This window comes from Eriocheir sinensis, chromosome 61 (genome assembly GCF_024679095.1).
Source record: "Eriocheir sinensis breed Jianghai 21 chromosome 61, ASM2467909v1, whole genome shotgun sequence".
NCBI lineage: Eukaryota > Metazoa > Arthropoda > Malacostraca > Decapoda > Varunidae > Eriocheir > Eriocheir sinensis.
This window is the reverse complement of record NC_066569.1, coordinates 4,519,517-4,536,274: the sequence shown is the minus strand read 5'-3', so window position 1 is coordinate 4,536,274 and position 16,758 is coordinate 4,519,517. Positions and strand designations below refer to the sequence as shown.

Sequence of the window (16,758 nt, the reverse complement as noted above, 5' to 3'; positions counted from 1 at the left end):
ACCCCCCGCAGTCCATGGCAGGCGAGGGCACAGGATACCCCTACTTTGTCCTCTTCATCGTCTTTTTGACGGGCAGGACGCCATGTCTCTGAAGGAACGCGATGCTGCCCTCGTCGTTGTCTGTGTACTGTGCAATGACCTCCTGGAAACTCAAGGAGCACCCCCCGCAGTCCATGGCAGGCGAGGGCACAGGATACCCCTACTTTGTCCTCTTCATCGTCTTCCCATCTTCCTTCCGTTTTGAGTCTTGCCGCTGATGACAGACTAAACTATCTTCTTTAACTTCTGTGGGGCTATTTTTCTTCATCAGCTTTATATTTTCTTCTGTCAAGAGTCTTCCAGCTAATAACAGACTAAACTGCCTTCTTCAACGTCTTCCCTTCTTTCTTTAGACCTGGGGGTTGGGATGGCATGCTCCTCCCTTTTCCTTTGTTGTTTACTTGCAACAATAAACTATCAATCAATTCTTTCTTTCGTCTTCAGCGTCTTCTTCCTGCTAATAACAGACTTAGCTGCCTTCTTCAACTAATGTGGGGCTATTTTTCTTCATAATTCACGTTTTGGCGCTGATAACAGACTAAACTGCCTTTTCCAACTCATGGGGGGCTTCTTTAATCAATCAATCAATATGGGGCATACTCCGGGGGGCGCGTCGCCTCACCCACCCTACGACGTCAAATCCGCGGTCCCTCCGGGCGAGTCTCCATGCAGGCCGGGCAGGCCCCCTTCCCACCCTGAGTACCTCCCGGCAGCATCTATCGACTTGCTCAAGCCACGAACTCCATGGGCGTCCCCTTGGCCTCCTCCACTCAGGGTTGTCTCCCGGTGGGCAGGGTCAGCTTATGGGCAGCGTGCCACGTGCCCGTATAGCAAGAGTTGGCGTTGACGGACAATGCATGTAATGGATATCGAATCAGTCTCACGGAGTAGTCGCCGGTTTGACACAAAAAAAGTCATTCCTGCGACATCCTACGAGTTTAGTAATTCGTTAAAAAGGCGGAAGGAGGAGGAGGAGCATCCATTCTTTGTTTACATCACCAAGTGCAAGACCAAAAGCCGATCCCTGACGTGAGGTGAAAAAGGTTTTATTATTACTGTTTCGAGGCACATGTGGACGTACTAGGTGAGTGTGTGTGTGTGTGTGTGTGTGTGAGAGAGAGAGAGAGAGAGAGAGAGAGATGAAAAAAGGGAAGAGACAAAAAGTTACTGAGAGACGAAGATAGAGATAGCTTTCTTCTGCGACTAGCTAGAGAGAGAGAGAGAGAGAGAGAGAGAGAGAGAGAGAGAGAGAGAGAGAGAATTACTTATGTTAGTAATAATTGAGTGAGATAAAATGAATGGGGAAGAGAGGGAAAGGGGAGGGGGAAGTATATATAAGGATAGAGAGGGAAAGGGGAACAAAATGACCACAACCCCCCCCTTCCCCCCAGGTACGCCATACAGTCCTAGAGTCATGGGGCGGCAGGTGACCACGGCGCTGTCTGACCTGGCGTTGGCGGCCTCGGCGGTGTGGGGGTTCCGGGCGCTGAGTGTGCTGCCCGGGGTTGAGCTGAGGTTCGGCAAGTGGTGGTTCATGCTGCAGACGCTCGCCGCGGTTCTGGGCACTGTGAGGTTTGGGGGATGTGAGTGTTGTTGTCGGTTGTTTTATAGGATTGTTGGTGTTTTACTTGTGCTTGGTTTAGTTTAGTTATTTATTTGTTGTATTTTTTAACCTTACAAAACCCCGAACAGTTACTATAGGTCTTAGAAAATTCATATATGCTTCCTTAGTAATGAGACTTCCTATACAACAAAGGGAGGTCATTCTTTGTTGATTTATACAATAAGGTGCTGGCTATCATGTGTTTGAAGATATCCTAAACTTAACCTTACCTAACAAATCCCCAAATATTTACTAAAGGTCTTGCCTCAGAAAATTCATATGTGCTTTTTTACTAATGAGACTTTCTATACAACAAAGTGAGGTTATTCTTTGTTGATTTATACCGTAAGTTGCTGGCTATCATGTGTTTGAAGATACCCAAAACTTAAAATTGGTTTGTTTATTAATATAAATACATGTGTGAAAATTCCTGAAAATTCCCAAAATTCTTGGGCCCTAAAAATTCTCAAACTTTCCTTGGAAAGTTTTTATTTTTCTGGAAACTTTCCCGCCCTTTGCAACCCTGCCCTGACCTGACCTGTCTTCCCCTAGTGGTGCCGAGTTACCAGTCTGCGGTGGAGCGCTACCACAGAAACTTCTCCTGGCTGTGTCGGGCCATTGGTGTGCCGTGCCTGGCGGCCGAGGCGTGCGTGCAGGCTGGCTATGCCACGGCAGGGCAGGTGAGGGGGAGGGGAGGGGGGGGAGAAAGAAAGAGAGAGAGAGAGAGAGAGAGAGAGAACTACTATAACTGTAATTAGTAGATAAGACAAGTTTTTCTCATGTTAATTGATGCAGGACAGGTAACCACACCAATTAGAACCAAATAAACACACTCAGGCTAATATGATAAAATTAATGAATAAATAAGTCAATAGATATAAAACACCATATTTCTTTGGCCTAAACACTCACACCATAATGATAATAAGACTGATAATAATGATACCAGTAATAATAATAACAACATTACTACTATTACTATTATTACTACTACTACTAATCCTTATGATAGTAAACATTAAACATGAAAATCAATAATAATAAATCAACTCAAGCTGTCTTTTGTTTACAGGAGCAGCATACTTTTTTATTTTACTTTATTTAATTTTGCTTTTTTTACCTTCAACTTTTTTTTTTTGAGCAAGGGAGACAGCTCAAGGGCAGTTAAACAAAAAAGCATAAAAAACCCCACTAGGTGCTGCTCCACTAACAGTAACCACAATAAGAAGCCAGAAGAGAGGACAATTTCCATTACTGTTTAAAAAATAAACTGCATTGACGAAACAAATCAAACTTTAGATGCACCACTTTCTGCAGGGCTTCCTGGTGTCGGCGGTGGCCAGCTTCATCGCCACATCTATAAAGAGCCACCACAAGGACAAGATCGTGGAGCTCACTAGTGTGCTCTCCATCATGGCCATCACCTTCCTGGGCATCACAGGTAAGGGGGGGAGGGATGATGAGGGTGGGGAGGAAAGAAATTGGGTTAGAAATCTTCATGTGATCAGCAAGTCCTGTAAAGAAGATATTAAGCCCAACATTAAATCACGGTGGACTCTTATTTATGTTGTCTTGCTTCTCACTTATCCTGGGTCACTGTAAGAAGTTCTAGTGTATTATTTTGTCGAGTTGGTTATGTACGGTAATCATTTTATTTAGATGATTATTTTCTATAAATTCAATCATCCTTTGTGTTTCCCATTCGTGATTGTCACAGAACACCATGTTTTAGTATCATCAGACCAAGCTACTCCAACAGAGGATAGATATAAATTGTCCTTCAGGTACAGATTTGTAGAAGTGGCCCCAGGAGTACATGAACCCAACACTCAGTTCCTTGCAGTGTCCTCAGACAGCTGTTGTAGTGACTCGCAATCTGATGAGTGTGGAGAATAAGATAATAGTGTGTTATGTTAGAAGGTAGACTGAAGAAAAGGGTTTAGAAAGAGGAGATGCTTAAGAGAAAATGGAGTGAGTTGAAGGGTAGGCTAAAGAAATGAAGATGGAGAGAACAGAAAGACTTAGAGAAAATGGGAAGATTTAGAGGGTCACTACACTGTCAAGACTGAAGGTCACAGTGTAGAATATGTTGACAGACACCCTTTTATGTATTCCTGGAATGATGATATTTGGTGATTTAGTCATGCACTGCTATAGTCAAACCATTTAAAATAGTCTGCGAGTCTTTTCCTCCCCTCTGCTCTGCCACACACCTATTTTTCCCTCTCATATGTTACCTATAGCTAGTATATGAGAGGAAGGGACAGGTGTTGGGACTGTGTGGCAGAGCAGAGGGGAGGAAAGGACTGGCGGAATCGAACGCCCAAACGGACTATTTGAAATGGTTTGACTATAGATAAGCCCACAGTACTATTCCAGCAGTTCCTTAGAGTGAGTCTTGAAGGCATTGTCCTTTCCTGCATGCAAGACAGTGAGAGTTGAGTCGTTAGAAGCTTTGGCAGAGACCTCGTCAGGAGTATTCGGGATGTCCGGTGCATGATTTGTAATAATAACAATGATGATGGTAGAAATAATGAAAAAACACTAATTCATGCTTTTCTTTCCTTTCCCCGCCGTGACCTGAACTCCACCTCACCTGGACGCACCAATCAGGCGGCAAGGTCATGTTCGCCTGCGCGGGGGGGCTGTTCGTGGCCTCGGCCGTGGTGGGGGCGGAGGGCAGGGTGGGGGGAGTGGACAGGGTTGACCTCTTCCACTGCATACTGGTGGGGGTCAACTACTGCCTGGTGGAGGGCTTCAGAACCAAGGGGGGGTAAGGGGGGGGGTGTTCCTTAGTGTGTGTGTGTGTGTGTGTGTGTGTGTTCTTGCATTCTTGTCACTGAAGAAAATTAGATTGGTAGATCTATTTTGCTTGCTCACTTTTGCCCCCCCAACCTCACCCCCATCCCCACTCATCCCACCTCTTTTATCATTTTTATATAATTTTTACTCTTATTATGTTCAAGGAAATATATAGTGTGTCGTGTGTGTGTGTGTGTGTGTGTGTGTGTGTGTGTAGATAGCAGTAACCACTATTGTTCCATTGTTATCATCAGGTATCTCAATTTTTATTTTTTATTTTTTTTACAATAAAGGAAACAGGTCAAGGGTAAAAAAAAAGAAAACAATAATGAAAAAACCCCCCTGCAAATCACTACTCCTATAAAAAGAGTTAGGAGGAGTGTTTCGGTGCATTTCAACACCTCACCTCCAATACTTCTAATACCTTACCTGCCAAAGCCCAATGTTGGCCATAATGATATCCTGGAAAGTTTAGTCATGTTACCTGTATCCATGCATTCATTTGTGAGTTGACTTTTGTACATAATAAATGATGAATAATACCTTGTTTTATGCTTATTATTCAGAGAGAAGGAGAGGGAGAGATAATGAGAGAGAAAGAAAGTACACATGCTCGCCTCTCTACACTCAAACCTCTGCAGTCTTCCCACGCCCGGCTTTAAGGTAAGTGGATAGAGTGAGGGAATCATCAAATTGAACCCATACTGCCCATGATGTTCGCTTTACCAAACAGTCGATGGTGTGGGTTTAGTACGTTATGAAGAGTCAATCATTCCACCCAAAGACAGGGCTTAATGCAGAATGTAATGTTGAAGTCAGTTTAGACACAAAACCAGGTGGAGAGGTGGAATTAGAACCAGGTGGAGAGATGACTTAAGAGCATTTACCTGAGCAGTATGGAGTATACAGCCTAACACTTGAGAGAAAGAGATGGCGACTATTGGGAAAGTCTACTCATGCATAAACTTTAGGAATCATGGCAGACAGGACCAGGGACCATAATTAAATTCTCAACGCCTCGCCGCTTGCACTCACATTCGACAAGGATTTCGTAGGAGTCTCGGGCATTTCCAGAGGTACTTTTACGATCCTGGTGGTAGTTTGACTCTTCTTCTGTACTATGAACGTGAAAAAAGCTCAAGAAAAACCTATTAATCACTTATTCGGGTTTTGGAAATAGTTCACGAGAGAGGTGGAAGCGCATGAGAAGGCCGACCCAGATGGAGAGATGAAATTAGAGAGCAATGGCCAGAGCAAGTTGGAGATACCGCTTGCACACTCACATTCGACAAGGATTTCGTAGGAGTCTCGGGCATTTCCAGAGGTACTTTTGCGATCCTGGTGGTAGTTCGACCCTTCTTCTGTACTATGAACATGAAAAAAGCTCAAGAAAAACCTATTAATCACTTATTCGGGTTTTGGAAATAGTTCACGAGAGAGTTGGAAGTGCATGAGAAGGCTGACCCAGATGGAGAGATGAAATTAGAGAGTATTGGCCAGAGCAAGTTGGAGATGCCGCTTGCACACTCACATTCGACAAGGATTTCGTAGGAGTCTCGGGCATTTCCAGAGGTACTTTTACGATCCTGGTGGTAGTTTGACCCTTCTTCTGTGCTATGAATGTGAAAAAAGCACTCATGAAAACCCTATTAATCACCTATTCGGCCTTTGGAGATACTTCACGTGAGAGGTGGAAGCACGTGAAAGACCGACCCAGATGGAGAGATGAAATAGGCACACCTAACATCACCATAGCCGATCCAGATCACAGAGTTATATACATAGAGGGTTCCCAGACCCTGGATTTTGAAGCAACTGGCGGCCATCTTGGGGTGACGGATGGCGAGACAGAGAGAAATTTAACATCACATAGTTATGTCTGCTACTGCTGTTATCAGGTTACCAGCGCCTCGGCGATCCTCTGTTAGATAGACGTGTTATTTTCTTGTCCATTTTCTACCCCCTGATTATTGTTACGTTGGCACATGTCATATACCATCTGAATTGGAAAAATGTGCTGAATTTGAAACTGTAAACAAAAATTTAATGCAATAAAAAGTACATGAATGACAAGGAGTTGAAGCAAAAAAAGTGAACAAAAATGTTTGAACACTACCATAATTTTTTCTCATTATTTTATTGTAGGTATACCTAAGTCCAATAAATTTGTGATCATGATATGCAGCAATGTCTCATGAACACGATGATCGGCTCAGTTTTCCAAAATATCATAATGGTGGCTAGCTAATAGTGGTTAAGTGTGAACGTGTGGAATCATGGAAAGGTCGCCAATCCGTCACCCTATGGTGGCCGACCAAAGTTACAGGCAGGAGCAGTGGCTTCACCTCTCACCGTGGCGAGAGATTGGAGTTGAACCCTCTAGTACAGTGGTGTCCAAACTTTTTCGCCTGTTGTACCCTGTATTACCTTCTCCTACTGTTACGTACCCTCCATGACTGATTAAACTCAATTATGTTATATTATATTTATATTATATTATATTATATTTAGGTACATGTATATTAGCGCCTCCTTCCTAGGTACCTTCCGTCTCTCTCTTCTTCCTTCATAGATCATGGGAAGTTTCTGCTGTGTGTGTGTGTGTGTGTGTGTGTGTGTGTGTGTGTTCATCGTCTTTTCACGTACCTCTTTGATCTATGCTGCGTACCCCCAGGGGTACGCGGACCCCAGTTTGGACAACACTGCTCTAGTATATAACTCTGTGATCCAGATTCAGGACGTTTCCTAAGTAAAAGAAGGTAATGTTACAATTGTATTTCGTAAAGAATCCTTATAACCAAAAACTAACTAAAATTATGAGTATTCTTTTTCTTGAATACAACATTGAATAAACAACAGAACAATAATATGAAAATACGTATAGCACCGTTGCCAGATTGTCGTACTCAGAGCATAGTATGTAACGGTTTCTGACGCATTGCATGGCCAGAGCAAGTTGGAGATAAGATTTTTTTTTCATGTTCTGCCAATAGAGCCGGTATACTTTTTTGAGGTGTTTCTTAGGTGGCCCCAGTCCGCTAGTGGCGCAGGCGAATTTTATTTATAGTGTCTGCCGTGTTGTGTGACTTGCTTGGCCCATGCTGCCCCCCCGGTGCTCCTCCTGACCAAAATATCTAAAGTTAAGGTTGATTGAAGGTCTGGGCAGCATGTGGGTAACCTTCACACTCGGGGATGGATGAAAAATTGCGTGTTTCGGTGGGACTCGAACCTAAGTCCACGGGTTCACCACGCCCGCACGCTGACCACTCAACCACCGATTAAAGATTTGGAGAGATGATGAAGGAAAAAAAATATAAAAGAGAGAGGCTATAGAGATGTGGTTGAGAGATAATAAGAAAAAAAAGAAGAAAGACTGGAGAGATGATAGATGTAGTTGAAGTAAGAAATGGAGAACGTTGGGAAAGGCCTTTGCTATGCACTAGACTTTCGATATAATGACTAAAAATGACGATGAGTATAATTAAAGCCCCGCTGTAATGACTGACGATGACGATGATGACAAGAAAAAAAACAAAAGACGAGAGATAGAGATGAAAGCATTTTGAGAGATGGAGAACGTTGGGATAGGCCTTCATTATACACTAAACTCGTTATAATGACCAAAAATGACGATGAGTATAATTAAAGCCCCGTTGCAATGACTGACGAAGACGATGATGACGATGACGCGCGGGAACATCAACACAAATGGTGAGCGACGTAGTAACTGAATCATGTGTCGATATAGTATTGAAAAAAAGGTTAATATTTCGCTTCCTACTGATTCCATGACCTTCTCCTCCTCTGTACTAGTTCTTGGGTAAGTGTGGGTCATATTGTCACATCTTTTACCCTATTTACACCTTGATTTTGTGATATATTCATGTTTATTTAAGTGCTTCTTGGTGACAACTTTATATACGCTTGCTAATGCATTTCTTGGTGACTTAACGTGTTGGTCTTTGTTTTATGACTATTATCGGTGAATTTAGTTTAGATATTTAGTTTAGACTCGTTTTTAGTATACTAGAATGTTTGAATAGGTGTTGGTGTTGCGAGAATATTGTTTTTGAGGGGCAGGTTACCGAAATTTGCTGGTTTGTCGGTAAATGTATAGAATAGTCGCGCGGGTCCATGCACCTACGATTTGCGCCTTCTTCTTCTTCTTCTTCTTCTTCTTCTTTTGACATTATGTTTTCTGCTTCTTCTTCTTCTTCTTCTTCTTCTTCTTCTTCTTCTTCTTCTTCTTCTTTTGCTATTATGTTTTCTTTTTCCTATTCTTCCTTTTCTTCTTCTTCTTCTTCTTCTTCTTCTTTTGATATTATGTTTTCTTCTTCCTATTCTTCTTCTTCTTCTTCTTCTTCTTCTTCTTCTTCTTCTTCTTCTCTTTCGTTTATCGTCTTTATTTTCTGTTCTTATTCCCAAACCACTGAGTTGAAGGGGTGGGGGTGGGGGTGGGGGGGTATGTAGATTAGCCTATCGTTACGTCTCATACATTTTTATTGTATTAAACAAACTTAACAAATCTACTTGAACTAAATTTAATGTAACCTGAATTAGCCCATTTATATCTTTTCTAACCCAACCTGACCTAACCTAACATGACCTAACTTGACCTTTCCTAACTATATCTAACCTAACCTGACTTAACCACACTTAATCTAACCCAGCCTGACCTCACCTAACGTACCTAACCTGACCTAATTTAACTATCTCACTTAACTAAACTTGACCTGACCCCCCGCTGTCATAATGTGATGTGCTAGGCTGTGCTCATAAACTTTTTAAATCATTATATTGAAGTTTCTTAGCCTATCACACATATTCATCGTTAACAATTAAACTTGAACTCTACCAAACTAACCTGACCTGACCTGACTTGACCTGATCTAACCACACCAAGTCTAACCAAACCTAATTATACCTAACCTAACTTAACTATGTCTAACCTAGTACTTATATCTATCCTAACCTAATCTAACCTAACCTGATCCTCCCCTCGGTTTTGCTTCTTGTTCTTTATCTTCTTCTTCTTCTTCTTCTAGTTCTTCTTTTGATGTTTTTTTCTTCTTTTTCTTCTTCTTCTTCTCCTTCTCCATGTTCTTCTTCTTCTTCTTCTTCTTCTTCTTCTTCTTCTTCTTCTTCTTCTTCTTCTTCTTCTTTTCTTCGTCCATCACCGTCACCACCACCACCACCACCTCCACCTCCTCCTCCTCCTCCTCCTTCAAAAACATATATAGGCCAGCCACTTTTTTGGGGGGGGCCTAAAGAAAACCGCGTGATTCATAAAATATAAATTAGCCGAGTTTCGTTCTTTCAAAAGCGTAGAGATAAAAAAAAAGTTAGCTCATTCATCCCTTTGACTGGCCGAGAGAAAGAGAGAGAGAAAAAAAAGTGAGTGAGTGAGAGAGTTCTTAAGAGAGAGAGAGAGAGAGAGAGAGAGAGAGAGAGAGAGGGGTAAAAATATATATCGTTTTAAAAATGTGAGTAAATAAATCATTCTGTAACAAGCTGAATCCCTCCCTCCCTCCTCCTCCTCCTCCTCCTCCTCCTCCTCCCCTCCTACATTTTTTCCTCCTCCTCCTTTACCCTTTTTTTTTCTTCTCCTCTTCCTCCTATTTCTTCCTTCCTTCTCTTCCTCCTCTTCCTTCTCTACTCCCTCCTCCTCTTTCTTTTCCATTCTCTTCTCCTCTCCCTTCTCTTCCCTTCACTTCTCAACCTTATTCTCTTCTCTTCCTCCTTCTATACTGTTGACTTCTTCCTTTTTCTTTCCTTCCTTCTTCCTTCTCTACTCCCTCCCCTCTTTCTTTTTCCTTCTCTTCTCCTCTCTTCTCTTCCCTTCCCTTGTCAACCTCATTCTCTTCTCTTCCTTTTTCTACTGTATACTTCTTCCTTCCTTCCTGCTTCCTCCTCCTCCTCCTCCTCCTTTTCCCCTCCTCCACCATTATAACCAGCCAATAAAAACACTCGATTAATACAAAACCAACCAATCAAAATCAACGCAGTTTCCCCCTTTAGTACTCTCTCGACCAAAGGGAACGCTCCCCTTACATTGATATTCCCTAGACGCCCTGTGATTGGTGGAGGCCCCGGACGCTTCCCTCGCGGACCAATGGCAGGGCGGGGAGGCTCGTGACCCCGCCCACTTACCTTTGGCCACGCCCCTCGCTCCCCCGCTGCCCCCTCAGTCACTCGTTGGCCATGGAAGGGGATGGGTCTCTGACTGGTTGTGATTTTTAGTTTATTTTCCGTTTTTTTTTTTTTAATTGTTATAGTTTTCTTTATTCTTTTTTTGTTTTTGTTTTCTTGTTTTTTTTTCTTTGCTCCTCATTTTTTTTCTATTTTTTTATAATTTTGTTTTTCTTAATTTTTTTCCTCATTTTTTATATTTTTTTGTTTTGCTTTTTTTTTTTTTTAACTTCGTCAGCGAGTTTTATGCGATCAGAAAGTTAATTTTTTTTAGCTTTTATGAAATTAGAAAGTTGTGTTGTATAATATATTCGTATAGGATATTTCTTTTCGATTTTTATTATTGATTATTATTCCTTTTTTTTTAACAATCATGTTTGTTATCACCTTTTTTCTCTTCCGCTTTCTCTCTCTTTCTCCTTTCGTGTATCTCTAATATCAAGTCGACGTTTCATAGTCAAATACTTTCTCTTTCTATTTCCATAACCTTTTTCTCTTTCTTTTTTTCTTCCTTTCTCCATAAATATGTTTTTTTTTTTTTTTTGTATCTCAAGCCTGTATACATATCATAGCCATATACTTTCTCTTTCTATAACCCTTTTCTCTTTCTTTTTTTCTTTCTTTCTTTCTCCATACATATGTTTTTTTTTTGTATCTCAAGCCTGTATACATATCATAGGCAAATACTTTCTCTTTCATTACATTATTTCTTTCTCATTCTCTCTTTCTTTCTCTCTCTTTCTCCAAACATTTTCTTTTTATTTATACAACTTCACCTGGATATTTCGCAAGCATATACCTTTCTCTGTCTTTCTCCATCCGTATATCTTCACAGGTAATCAGTTTATCTTTCTACCTTTACGACCTCACCTGGATATATGAAAAGCAATGTATGTTTCTTTCTCATTCCGTATCGTTTCATAATTAATCAGTTTCTCTTTCTACCTGTATCAACTCACCTGGATATATGACAAGCAATTTACGTTTCTCCTTCCATATCGTTTCACAGGTAATTAGTTGATCTTTCTACCTGTATAAACTCACCTGGATATATGACAAGCAATTTACGTTTCTCCTTCCATATCGTTTCACAGGTAATTAGTTGATCTTTCTACCTGTATAAACTCACCTGGATATATGACAAGCAATTTACGTTTCTCCTTCCGTATATCTTCTCATTAGTAATTAATTTCTCTTTCTACCTTTACGACCTCACCTGGATATATAACAAGCAATTTACGTTTTTTTCTCATTCCGTTTCGTTTCATAATTAATCAGTTTCTCTTTCTACCTGTATAACTCACCTGGATATATGACAAGCAATTTATGTTTCTTTCTCCTTCCGTATCTTCTCATTAGTAATTAGTTTCTCTCTACCTGTACAAACTTACCTGGATATATCACAAACAATTACCTTTCTCTCTCCTTTCCTCCTTATATACGCATCGCCTTATAAGTAATCAATTTCTCTTTCAACCTGCATACAACCTCACCTGGATATTTCACAAGGAGTTTACCTGTCTCTCTCTCCTTGCTTTTTTTTTTTTCTCACAACAAAGGAGACAGCTCAAGGGCACAAAAAAGGAAACAATAATAAAAAAAAGCCCGCTACTCGCTGCTCCTAAAAAAAAAAAAAAAAAAAAATCAAAAGAGGTGGCCGAAAGAGAGGTCAATTTTGGGTTAGGTTGCCTTATATCTAATATCTCGATGTTTCATAATCAATTGGTTTTTCTTTCTATACCTGTATGGATAACTTTTTACCTGGACGTTTCTCAAGCAATTTACCCATCTCTCTCTTCTTATTTTTTCATCTTTTTCATTACTTCATTTTAATTTATTCGAGGAGAGGAGAGAGGAAGGAGAAGGAGGGGAAGGATAGGAAGGAAGGACTAGAGTTGTTTTTTCCCCAACCCTTCTGTTTTTTTTTCTATAATTTTTTCCCTGTTTTGCTTTGCCCGCCGTCTATTTCTTGTGCCGTAAAACAAAAACAAAGAAAAACAGGTCAATATATAGTTCAACACCCAGAATCACGGTTATTCATATATAGTCGTCTTATTTCTTATCACACCAAATAATCGTATACAAGTCATATAATTATTTTTTCCTCTCTTTTCTTCTTCTTCGGTGGCGGGTAAAAAAGGTGAGCATTGTCGTCATTCCGAAGCGTACACATATATATTAGTTTTACCTTCCTTTCTTTTCTTCTTCTCTTCTCTTTTCTCTCTCTCCCTACGTGTCTCCCAAGTCACCGTTCCATGAGTGATTACCTTCTCTCTATACCTGTATGTACAATCTTACCTGGGCAGTATATACTCAGACATTTACTTTTCTTTCTCTTTCTCTCTTTTTTCCCTCTCTTTACTTTTCTACTAAATATACGTATACATATAACCATTTTATTCCTCTCTTTTCTTCTTCGGTGGCGGGTAAAAAAACTCAGCATTGTCGGCATTAATCAGCATACATATATATATTTTTTTCCTCTCATTCCTTTCTTCTTCTCTTTTCTTTTCTCTCTCTCCCTACGTGTCTCTCCCAAGTCACCGTTCCATGAGTGATTACCTTCTCTCTATACCTGTATGTACAATCTTACCTGGGCAGTATACTCAGGTAATTACTCTTCTTTCTCTTTCTTTTTTTATTTTCCTCTTTTCCTTTCTACTAAATATACATATAATCATTTTTTCCTCTCTTTTCTTCTTCTTCGGTGGCGGGTAACTCAGCATTGTCGGCATTCCTCAGCGCGTCTTTTTTCTTCCCTTTTTATTTTCTCTCGTTCTTCTTCTTTACCCGCCCGTGACTTGCACTTCGGACGGCGAGGAGGTGGAGGTCACGCCGAGAATTAAATATATATATCTCTCAGTCCCTTTTCTCTATATTCCTTTTGTTTATCGCTTCCCTGCTTTCTATTTTACGTTCCTTTTCCTTTCCTGGTTTGTTATATAGATAGACGTGGTATTGTTTGTTTGTTTGTTTGTTTTTATCAATGCCGGTGCTGTTTTTTCCTTTTTTTGCCTCTTGTTCTTCTTTTTGTTTTTTTCATATTGTTATTCGTGTTCGTGTTTTCCTGATTTTGTTTTCTTTTTTCCTTCTTTTTTTTTATGAAACACGCTGATGCAATTTTTTGGGGAGTGGTCTTATTTTTCTTTATTTTTTACTTTCCTCTCTCCCTCAACGCTTTCGGGATTTAGTCGGTATGATAAGACACTTTCGGTTCTCACATCAGCTATTTCTAAAGGTCAAAGAGGGGGTCAGTCGGGTTCTAATGAGTGTTTCTTTAGGTTCATTGTACAGCGTAAGGGTCAAACTACCATATACCAGGGTCATAAAACTACTCCTGGAAATGCCCACAACTCCTATCGAAAGCCTTGTCGTGTTTCTTTAGGTTCACGGTACAGAGGAAGGGTCAAACTACCACCAGGGTCATAAAACTACCCCTGGAAATGCCCATGCACAACTCCTACGAAAGCCTTGTCAAATATGTGTTTCTTTAGGTTCACAGTACAGAAGAGGGGTCAAACTACCACCAGGGTTATAAAACTACTCCTGGAAATGCACACAACTCCTACGAAAGCCTTGTCAAATATGTGTTTCTTTAGGTTCATTACATAGAAGAAGGGGCAGACTACCACCTGGGTCATAAAACTACTCCTGGAAATGCCCACAACTCCTACGAAAGCCTTGTCAAATATGTGTTTCTTAGGTTCATGGTACAGAGGAAGGGTCAAACTACCACCAGGGTCATAAAACTACTCCTGGAAATGCCCACAACTCCTATACGAAAGCCTTGTCAAATATGTTTCTTAGGTTCATGGTCTCGAGGAAGGGTCAAACTACCACCAGGGTCATAAAACTACTCCTGGAAATGCCCACAACTCCTATACGAAAGCCTTGTCAAATATGTGTTTCTTAGGTTCACGGTACAGAGGAAGGGTCAAACTACCACCAGGGTCATAAAACTACCCCTGGAAATGCCCACAACTCCTACGAAAGCCTTGTCAAATATGTGTTTCTTAGGTTCACGGTACAGAGGAAGGGTCAAACTACCACCAGGGTCATAAAACTACCCCTGGAAATGCCCACAACTCCTATACGAAAGCCTTGTCAAATATGTGTTTCTTAGGTTCATGGTACAGAGGAAGGGTCAAACTACCACCAGGGTCATAAAACTACCCCTGGAAATGCCCACAACTCCTACGAAAGCCTTGTCAAATATGTGTTTCTTAGGTTCACGGTACAGAGGAAGGGTCAAACTACCACCAGGGTCATAAAACTACCCCTGGAAATGCCCACAACTCCTACGAAAGCCTTGTCAAATATGTGTTCTTGGGCGGCAAAATGTTTTATAATACGATGAACTGTCTTTTCCTTTCCTTTTCTTTCCTGCTTTGCTATAGACATGTTTTTTTTTTATTTCAATGTTGGCCTCTATTTCCTTTCTCGCTGCTTTTTGTTTGTGTTAATAGTGCTCTGGTTTTTCCTTTTCTTGTCCTTGTCCTTGTTCTTTTTTTTCCCTATTCTCTTTGTTTTTCCTTATTTCCCTCTTCTTTAATGGTATCGTGTGTGGCGCTTTCTCCTCTTCTCGCCTTTTCTTTTCTATTTTTTCCTTATTTTTCTTTTTTTCTGTATTTTGCTTTATATTTTCCTTTCCTTTTCCTTTTCTTTTTTTCTTTTCTTTCCTTTTCTTTTCTTTTTTTTCTTTTCTTTCGTACTTTATTTCAGAGCACCACTACCACCCACCACCTCCTTCAAGAATATGCTCCGGTCAATACTACTACTACTACTACTACTACTACTACTACTACTACTACTACTACTACCACTACCGCCACAACCACCACTATCATCCCTGTAATACCAAAACTAAAAAACAAAAAAAAAATCTACCTTTTAACAAAATTCACTCACATGGTTACCTGAATTTACCTGCTAATGAACCACTAATTAACTACCTGGCTAGAAGGGCGAAGCGATGCAGACAGGTGTGCAAGACGTGTTAATTAGTCAGGTGTGAGGAGTATTTGACGTTGCAATTCACAGGTAAAGGAAAAAAAGGTACTCTTGCAAAGTTACAGGTGTTTCTTATTCATGATGCGTGGTAATTAAGGTAAAAGAATTAAGAGAAGAGATTTAGACAGGTATGCAAGGTATGGTAATGAATCAAGGTGTATTATTTGACATTGTAATTCACAGGTAAAGAGAAGAACAGGTAATCTTGCAAAATTACAGGTGGTTTTTAATTTATGATGCGTGGTAATTAAGGTAAAAGAATTAAGAGAAGAGATTTAGACAGGTATGCAAGGTATGGTAATGAATCAAGGTGTAGTATTTGACATTGCAATTCACAGGCAAAGAGAAGAACAGGTAATCTTGCAAAGTTACAGGTGTTTTTTAATTTATGATGCGTTGTAAAATTGTCAAGAGAAAAAGGTGTAACATGTATGCAAGGTATTAATTAATTCAGGTGTAAGTATTATTTGAAATATTAATTGCATAAGTACAGATGTTTCTAATTTATGATCCGTGGTAATTAAGATAAAACACTTAAAAGAGGGAGGTGTTGACCGGTTATCAAGGTGTGCTAATTAAACCCAGGTGTTAGACGTTAATTAACACTGAAACTAAGGTGCAGTTTTTAACCTGACATTCGGTTTACTGCTGAAATCAAGGCAGAGCTCTTAAGATGCATGATATTTTTTTCTTTATTGCCGTGTAAGGTTGGGTTGGTGAGGGGGCGTGGCCTGCTCGTGGACTAACCAATGAAATGCACTTATTTGGGAAAGGGGGAGGAGCCTATTCGCCTAGTTAGCGTGTCTTCTTCCTCCTCCTCCTCCTCCCCCTCTTTTTTACTCCCTCCTCTTCTTTTTTTTTGAGTATGAGAGAGAGAGAGATTATACACTTCACATCGAGAGAAGCTTTATTTAATGTAACGGAGAGCTTTGTACACACACACACACACACACACACACACACACACACACACACAGATACACACACACGAAGCAAGAACCAATAGATAAACACAGTCATTTGTTTTGCTTTATTTTATCAGAGAGAGAGAGAGAGAGAGAGAGAGAGAGAGTAAACAAAGATAATTAATAAACAACTTCATTCAGAAAACAAAA

General features: G+C 40.4%; 1 protein-coding gene across 2 annotated transcripts; it reads left to right on the top strand.

Moving 5' to 3' along the window:
* The first annotated feature begins 938 nt into the window (after positions 1-938).
* On the top strand, positions 939-4,986 carry LOC126986200 (uncharacterized). Of its 2 annotated transcripts, none has more exons than XM_050842158.1 (5): positions 939-1,073; positions 1,431-1,622; positions 2,195-2,322; positions 2,960-3,083; positions 4,256-4,986. In XM_050842158.1, exons 2-5 carry the CDS (start codon positions 1,454-1,456, stop codon positions 4,417-4,419), a joined length of 585 nt encoding a protein of 194 aa, XP_050698115.1. In that variant the 5' UTR covers positions 939-1,073; positions 1,431-1,453; the 3' UTR covers positions 4,420-4,986. The 2 variants fall into 2 exon arrangements, with proteins under 2 accessions (XP_050698115.1, XP_050698114.1); XM_050842157.1 differs by having other exon boundaries at positions 974-1,123.
* The last annotated feature ends 11,772 nt before the right edge of the window (positions 4,987-16,758 follow it).